The sequence below is a fragment of the Cibotium barometz genome, chromosome 48, assembly GCF_041138505.1.
Source record: "Cibotium barometz isolate CiBa-2024 chromosome 48, ASM4113850v1, whole genome shotgun sequence".
NCBI classification, from domain to species: Eukaryota; Viridiplantae; Streptophyta; class Polypodiopsida; order Cyatheales; family Cibotiaceae; genus Cibotium; species Cibotium barometz.
Window position 1 is genome coordinate 33,482,223 of NC_141093.1, and position 9,435 is coordinate 33,491,657.

General features: G+C 37.0%; 1 protein-coding gene across 1 annotated transcript; it reads right to left on the reverse strand.

The window, feature by feature from the left end:
- Positions 1 to 7,156: 7,156 nt before the first annotated feature.
- Positions 7,157 to 8,897, reverse strand: LOC147611100 (uncharacterized). The gene is made up of 2 exons (XM_086785463.1): positions 7,882 to 8,897; positions 7,157 to 7,468 (listed from the first exon to the last, which is right to left on the reverse strand). The coding sequence occupies exons 1-2, from the start codon at positions 8,646 to 8,648 to the stop codon at positions 7,330 to 7,332; spliced, it is 906 nt and encodes a 301-aa protein (XP_086641589.1). The 5' UTR covers positions 8,649 to 8,897; the 3' UTR covers positions 7,157 to 7,329.
- Between the last annotated feature and the right edge of the window lie 538 nt (positions 8,898 to 9,435).

Here is a 9,435-nt window from a genome sequence, read left to right on the forward strand (position 1 = left end):
GTGCCTTTGTGTTGATCTCTTAAATGCCATTCTCTCCTCTGTCCTTATCTTTCTTGCATCTTCATATTTCTCAATCCACTTTTCCATCACAGAAGTGTTAAGAAGACAAAATGTAATGACCTTTTTCCACATGGACTCATCCATCTTTCGAATGCATCCTTTTCCATGTGACACATATGACACCATTCATTCGTCCTCATCATTATGGATAAATCTAGGCATAAATGGATCAATTTATTTCAAATATTCAGAGATGTATACGAGGGATTATTACACCAACCATCCCTCTGCCATGCTTCCTTCTGGCCTTGCCCTTTGCCTCCATAAATCCCTTCAAGGTTTTCATGAATTGCTCCAGAAAGAACATCCATCGGCTATGAACAGCGCCACATATAGCCACCTCATCCACCAAATGTACTAGAAGCTGCAATTGAGTTGTGAGTATTATTCTTGGAAAGCTTTCTTCCATCATACACACCACCTCAATTGACTCAACTCGAGCCTTCTCAATGGAATCTCGATGAATCTCCTTTGACACTATCTGCCTATTCAACAAAAGGAATAAATGATAAATTAAAGAATATTAGATAATTTCAAATCTATATGTTATACCAAACGCACAAATATATAGTTTTGATTGGAACTCATTTCGCCAATCCACCTAGTTTATAGATGGCATTTCGAGATTTCTCTTCTTCACACCCACCAATTGATATTAGAAGTATGAACTAGTGTAATCAATTTTTGAAAACAATAAAAGATCAATATAAAGTCCACATAATATAAAGCGAGGAGTGCCTTAAAAATAGATATAGTTATGTACGTGCTTGCATCATGTTGTGCCAATCATGTGATTTGAGACCATATAATTGATGCTCACTCTTCTTTTTTGTTATTGTAAATACACTCTTTAATGAGTGCATTACACTAGTTGGTGTACAAAAAGATGAAATTTGATTCTTGACATTCTTTTCCTCTTGCTTTGTCAACCTCCATGGCACCTTTGGTAAAACCACCTTGTCATTGACTACCCTTGGCCATGCATTTTCCATGTGTCCGATATCCTTTAGGTCATCCCTTATTGCATGGGTGTCTTTTTTACTAATTAGATGGTCCCAAATCATTGATTTCACATTCTTAAAAATTGCATTGGATCCAAACAATGATTTATTCTTAACTCTATCCAATATGGTGGATGATAGAATATTGAGTACCTTTTCATGCCCATGGGTGCTATGATGGGAGTCACCCTCCATCTCTCCACCTTCCCTTCGATGGCATTGTAGAAGGAGAATGCCACATGGCCTCCCACTCTACATCTCTCATCCCAATCGGAGAAACCTCTGATGGAGCATAATTTGGAGAAAGAAATCATTGATATTCATCATACACCACTTTCTTTAGTGCATGTGCTTGTTTAGGTTGATTCTCCCAAGCTTTCATGGAAAGCTTCAATGCTTTCTTTATTCTAAGCTTTCATGGAAAGCTTTTACATAGCATTAATATTATGCATTAATCTTATGCATTCAGATCAATGCATACGATTAATGCATAAAGCTTTGCATAAGCTTTAAGCTTAATGCATTAATCTTAATGCATAAGATTAATGCATAAGCTTTATGCATTAAGCTTAATGCATAAGATTAATATAAGATTAATGCATAAGCTTTATGCATTAATCTTATTCATAAGCTTTATGCATAAATCTTATGTATTAATCTTATGCATTAAGATTAATACATAAAGCTTAATGCATAAAATTAATGCATGATACTTTAAACTGTCCACCCTGCTTGTCTAAGCAGTATTCTAGAAGGCCTCAATAAAGTTCTAATATCACATGAGTAGTATAAGAGTTCTAAGTTTGAGCATGCATAAGATTAAAATTTCTAATGCATTCTCATGTTATTTAAGTTTGAGCATGTCTATTTTTTATAATGTAGACATGTGGGTGGATGATTCAGAGTCGAGAAGCCCAACACGCCGTTGTTGAGTGTCCATCCTTGATGATTTGGACATGGATCATCTCTCACAATTGGCTGCTAGTCTGTCCCATTGGTATGGGAGAGAGGTGTGCAACATTTTATCTTCACCCTTGCTTCCTTCCATAGCTAACCCTACACAAATGGGGAGTACTCTGATGGGTGGTTCCACTCCTGGATTATGCACTTCTACGCCCATGTCCACTCTGATTGGAGGATCTAGTCCACATCTAGGTGTTGGGTCTTTACGTGAAGGTTGCGACCGAGCCACTCCACTCTCTTCTATGCACCTAGTTCACAACCTCGTCAGATAGGAGGTCTGCCTCTTCTCGTCGTACTAGTGGGGGTCGTCGTTCTAGTGGGGTGGATGTGGGAGTTGTTTTGGGGGTAGTAATAGATCTACTTCCAATTCCCCATCAGCAGAGGATATGCTGGCACATCAAGTGGTGGATCCAAATTCCTATGACCTAGTGACGCTTCCTTATTATGTGAGGAGGACAGATGGGTCGATCATTAAGGATAGCAAGGGGAAGCATGTTATAGCACGCATGCATCACCTTGTAAATCTTAAGTTCAGAAACATTTGGGGCATTGACTAGAGAACTCAAGACAATGCAAAGAAGCAATACATTCTACAAGTATTGAAGATAGAGTTTCATGTGCCCCACCCCGATATACAATTTAATGACCTTAAGATGTTGAATCATATGCGAAAGTCAAAGGAAATCATTGATTGCCAAGGCCATCAAGCGTGGTGGCGTTGAGCAGCTAGGAGAATCAGAAAAGAATTGGGAGAAGGCCAAAAAAAGACATCTAGAAAATCTTGATCTATTCAAGCAACAAAGAGAAGCAACTCGAGTACACATGAATAAAAGAGGGGATTCTCATCTTGGATTGGGTGGAAGGCCATCTTTCCTCTCTTAGTTTGAAAGTATTTAAACTCTTAACATTTTGTATTCAAAACTATGGTTTTCAAAGAATTAAATTTTATATAAATTGATCTTTTTTATATGTATGTTTATCATAGAAAAATGTGGTGGGCCGTTCTCCTTCTCGTGTGAGGAGTATGACTTTGCTTATCGCAATGGGATCTCCACCACACGTTTGAATGGTTGCAACAACAGGGTGTCGCATTGAACTATAAAGCAATGTCTATTGTTGTAAGTTTATATTATTTTGGTTTTATTAGCTTTTAGAAATTCAACTAGTTTGTGTTTTAATATTACTTGATCTTGTGTGATACAGGAAGATGATGAAGAGGCAAGAGGCGAGGAGGCCAAGGAGAATGATGATAAGGAGGAGGAGGAGGAGGAGAAGGATGAGTAGAGACCGGCCTATTATGTTTAATGTTTTGTAACTTCATACTCAATGTGTAACTCGCCTGTTATGGCATTTTGGATGTAACTCGCCTTTTATGGCATTTAGGATTCAACTCGCCTTTTATGGCATTTATAACTTCATACTCAATGTGTAACTCACTTGTTATGGCATTTTGGATGTAACTTGCCTTTTATGGCATTTAGGATCAATACAATTAAGATTTTGTGAGTTTCTATGTTTTGTTTTGCATTTTAATATGTTGATATGTCCATTTGTACAAATAAGAATAGCTTTCAATATATTGAATTAAAATTTTATTTGCCCCCCCAAAAAAGAAATTTTTATAGCGCCATTTGAGCGGCAGAATTAGCGACGTTTATGTTTTTTATCAGTGTCATTGAGCGACGAAAATACTGACCCTGATGTTTTATCAGCGCCGCACGAGCAAGCTAGGATGATCCCATAAAGTGAGCCCAAGGAAACCCATGTACCATCTCATATAAATGGGGAAGTGAAGCAAGCTCTCAAGCCTCTTTATGAGTACAAGTCTCAATCTCTTAACCTAATTGTGGTTGAGTCTAGAGCTTAAATAGTTTATTTTATTCACTATTATGATTACACTTAGGTATCACCCACTTTATCTTAGCACTAATCACCCACCTTAGCTTAGCATACCACTAGTCACATTATAATTAATGTAGGCTTAATTCACCCTCACCACAACCATACACATGTCTGGGATACCCATATTTCTCGACATGGTATCAAAGCCTCCCCTCTCCCCATAGCCTCCTCCTATTACCCCTTGCTTGCAATCATTAATCACCATTATTAAGCTTCATTAATCTCATCTTTTCCATTCACTCTACTAGTGGCTCAAATTTATGGAGCTTGGCTCTAGTTTCCTTAACATTGCCAAAATCCCTTTAAGGGAAGATTCCTTAGCTCATTGCTAAGTGATTCATCAGAGGAGTTAGACAAACATGCTCTCTACTGCCTGATTTTTGCATTAATGGGCTGCACTGTTGTTTTCACCCATTCTCCCTCTACACTTCCAATTGAGCCAAGATCTCTTATGAGATTGTTAATCATCATTCAAGGACCCATAGTCCAAATCTTAGTGGATTTGTGCCATCATAGTAGCTGGCGAGAAGAAAAATACTAATCGATAAAATTTCACCCTATATCTACGTTTTGGTCTCATGGAGATGGTGTCTATTGGTTTGGGGACTTTCTCATCTCATCAAGGCCAATCTAGCCAAAGCCTCATCAAATTTGTTATCTATAAGCTCAATTCCATCCTATAAAATTTTTCCCTCTGTAATGATTAAGCACTAATTAAAGCTTCAAGTGTGAAAAATTGGGACTTGTTTAAATCTTGAGGAGTTGCCATTGGCATTAAAACCCTTCTCACTCTCTTGCATTGCATGGTTTTCATCATTTTTTGTCTCATGAAGCATTTTAGTTTCATCATTGTAGGCACTCTTTGCATTGAACTTGACCTAAAATCACTACAAAACTTTGGACCATTAATTTGTAAGAGAATAGACACTATTGTTGAGACTCAAACACTACAACACAAAGAGGGCTTAGCGATGGTTATAGCATAGGTTTTACAAAAGGATTTGGAAAAGTGTTGGGGTGTAAGCGTCATTATAAGCGCCATTATTTTTTCAACGCTATAACCACTGCTATATACCACGCTATTTTCGTCGCTCAACAACAGCGCTGTTAAACAAAATTAGCATTGCTATTTCGGCTGCTTCCAACACTGTTAAAAACATCAATGTCGTTATTTGTGATTTCTCATACTCACTCCCTACCTTTCTTGTTCTCAGTGGCACCACATTTTTCAACAAGGATCATTTAGCAAGATATGGAGTTTTTAAGAGGATGCGATTGGCATGTATGTATCTAAAATATCAATCATAGATAATGGATTTTTAAAATACCACTTGAATGCACATGATACAAAAGGTTTTCGTATAGTGAATCCCCCCTAGGGTGAGAATTGAATATTTGTAACATAAAAATAATCTCAATGCACTTTTGATGTTTGGAAATATATATATAAATAACTTTTTGAATAGTATAATAAAGTAATTATCAAGTTGAATTAATTTTAGGTTGTTGAATATTATAAGCCAGAAAGGGTTATCTTAGCATTCAAAGCTCTCAAACACTAAGTGACATCACAAGAGAGCCACATGCATCATCAAAAGAGCGACAAGAGACAACATTAGAGGAGGTAGAACAGAAACAACAAGAATCTCAAAAAGAATAGAATTTTGTGTAAAAGTGAGGTGCATTTTGTTCAAAAGTTTGAAATGCTATTTTGGGAGAAGATCATTCCTAGATGTGATAAAGAAGCAAAACACATGGGGGCCCCATGGAGTTGGGACATTTACAATTGAGTGGCACTTGGTAGGTGACTTGAGGACCTCAAAATGCATGTATTGTTACAAATTTGTGTAAAAGGGATTACTTACTTTTCTCTAATGTTTTCACATAGATAAAGGGAACATTAAGCCCAAAGGTAAAAAAAACAATAAAGCAATTGCAAGCTGCATAAGGGAATCAATAATTATAGCCAAAAGTAACCTCCTAATTGTCATGATAGAAATACAAACTAGAGCCCAATCTTTCACATTCCACTTCATCGATATGTCTAGCTACGTACCCTTCATGCAAGGCTTTAGATATTAGACAAGCTTTTAGAGCTTTATATAAAGTACATATGGAAATGTAACCACTTGAGAGAGGAGTCAAACTAGAAGAGATTTTGTGAAGTATATCTAAAGAGCATGTAGATCTCACAAAGAATACTAAAGCATCAAGGCAACCAGAACAAGATTTTCCTAGCCAAGCTACCATGGGTAAAACCAAGGTAAGACACAATTTTTACCAAAGATGATAATGTGGGAAACCATACATAGTGGTGAGTATGGAAGAAAATATGTGATTCCACAACTTATAGGGGGAATGAAGTAAAGTTGAGACTAAAGAGAGCAATTTTATGGGCCACAAGTGTCTCTCTCACCTCTTTACTTGAGAATGCATTGCTAAAAAAAAGATGATATTACACATTGTATAAAAATTTCAGATGATTGATTGCCATGATTGACATCTAGGAGCTAAAACATAACCATTATCTATTACTAATGCAAATATGCATTACTACATAGTATGTAAGATGAGTGTGTTTGTTTTCAATTGCATAGCATAAACCATGGGGTATTTTGAAAATCATTTATCTATGATTCTATAGTATTTATAGTGACTCCTTTTTCAATACAAACTTATTATTATTTATCTATATTTATTTTAAATTTCCCTTATATAAGTATATATATCTAAATATATCCCAAAAATGTGAATTAAAAAACTCCTTGTAGTCGTCAACACACGTGGTTTATTGTAAAAACCCCTTATATAAGTATATATGTAAATATATCCCAAAAATGTGAATTTAAAAACTCGTGTGGTGAACCCACATGGTACACTTATATATTTTTAAGTGAACCTCCCAAGGAGCATAAGGTTCTTTCCTCTTTGTGACTTTATAATTCAAAATAAAAGATTTTCTTACAAAATTCTACAAATGCCACAAAACTAGTCCCTTTTGTTTTACAAGACTAGTGTTATCTGGTCCCTTTTTTTTTACAAGACTAGTGTTAAAAATACCCTTTGAATTGTGTGTGATGTATGAGATATAGTGAACCCTTGGAAGACAATACCATACAACAAAGTAGCGTTTCAAGTCAAGCTTAGACTAGTTCAAAAAATGAATCTCTTTCATTTGGGAATTCGAGCTTTGACTATCATTATCCATCATTAGGCACGTAGAGATGAGCTTAAATCAACTATAGCAATAGAGAATAGCCTTGAGATCACATTGAGATGTAGTGAAAGGTGCTTAATGTAGGGTAATAGAAGCACTTCTATATAGAAAGTGAAATTTCACATATGCATTGCTGATGCTAAGACTTGCTAGTTTTGTCTCCTTGTGTTGCTTATAGTCATTCTTCTAGTCTTTGATTATGGTGGGAATACTTGTGTCCAATAAGCTACTTATTGCAAGGGGCTTCCTCCTCCGTTTGTTGTGAGCTGCGAGCCTCTTTCTGCAACTTCTTTTTCCATCATCAAACTCAGAGAGAGGATGAAACCTATGATATACATCAATCATTAGGCTACAATGCAAATAAAAAACCAGAGCTGTAATAATCATGTTCTAGTTCCATACCTAATCATAATTAGTACACATTTTTTAATCTCAATATCATACGCTTTACATATAGGAGGATAGTGCAATGTCCTAACCATGAGCAATATTCAAGAGGACTTGGATGATTACACACTATATGGATTGTTACATTTGTAGAATCATCATGCAACATCAATTGAACAATGGTCAAGAATTTAAACCTATATTTACCATTTTCTAGTGAATTTATAGGATAAGAGGAGTTGGAAAATTATAGCCTAGTAAGGCTAGTTCTAAACTTAAATTTAAAATGTAACGCACTATGGAGTGCAATCGAAATGTCTTATAATAGGAAAGTTTGAGTAACTGAATTACCTGCTGCATTGTTGGCAGAAACGCTGTGTTTGCTGTGAGGTCGTTACCGTAGCTGCTTTGGAATGCAATTCGCAGACTTTGTGTCTACGGTGGTAGTTCTTGGCACAGCTAAGGTCGATTCGGCAATTATCAACCTGGCAAAAGGGGCCCGAACGCAAAGGTTTATGCCTTTTAAAACTTGTATAATCATCTGCTGCGAAATATGTCCGGCCGCCCAAATTCAGCCCTATCCTTGCATCGCCGGACATCAGCTCCCTTTTCACACTCTCGTAAAGGGACGTTCTGGGATCACGATACACAGCTGCGGCGTTTCCAACTGCGGTAAAGACTGCAGTATTGGCCCAGGATTCAGCTCCTTTGTAATTATAGGTAGGAGTGTAGCCTTGGTAATTAAGAGCTGGACTAAAATTGCACTCCTGCAGTAATTGCAGGCGATTAAGAGCTGGACTAGAATTACACTCCTGTAATTGCAGGTGATTAAGAGCTGGACTAGAATTACACTCCTGTAATTGCAGGTGATTAAGAGCGGTATTAGAGCTACCCTCTTGTTGTAGCTTCCCTACATCTCTGAATTTATCACCGACTGTAATCAACGAGCCCCATGTACTTTGAGACAAATTCAAGGTAGAGGGGCTGGCACCAATAATGGTAGCAGCAGAGAGAAGGCCTTCATAATTATGTGGGTTGATTATATTATCCTTTGTTTGCATTAAGCTGCTTTTGATGTAATCTGAGGAATATGATCGCTGCTCATTTGCACACTTCATACTGCTAGTGCTCTGGTGAGCTAAGATTCTGCCCTTCTCAAGCTGCTCCCAATCTTGTTTTATACTAGAGCCAAAATCATATAGCCCAGAAAAACTCTAATTATCCGACCAGCTTTTAGTAGCTTGCAAATTGGAGCCTTCCGTAGTCTCAGTTAGTAATTGATCTGTAGTAAGGAGTGAAGATATCATCTTCCCATCTAGAGTGAAGACTGTATTTTGTGGTAGGATGTTGGGCGTAAATAGATAGATGAAGACTATGGAGAAGTACTTAATTAGCTTGATCTTCTATACACACACACACACGCTTGGCTTATCAACATCAAAATCATGATACTCGAGACTCATGCCAAAAGTCATGATACTCGAGACTCTAGGTGTGTCATTTAAACCTATGCACATGGCTTGGCTTATCAACATCAAAATCAATAGGCCCTCTAATGATCAAGAGTCAATAGTAAGTCGCAAGTCCAGCTTGCCTTGGTACAGCGTCCTGCTACCTACCATCCTCTCGAGTGTACAAAACTTCAAGATAGAAATTGCATGAATAGGTAAAACCCTATATATTTTACTAATGTTGAAAGGTTTCACAGGACGCCTAGCTACCCTTTCAAATGGAGAAGTTGTGGGTACAGTAAACCCACGCTACACTATACTTGAGCACATTCAGAACTTTAAATCCTCTAGTCAAATTATCTAAGAGTTGTGATTACATAAGGCAAGTTTAGTACTTCATAGTGTGTTTGAAATGCTGGAGCTAAGTTTTAAAAAACAAGAAGGATTCTATCGA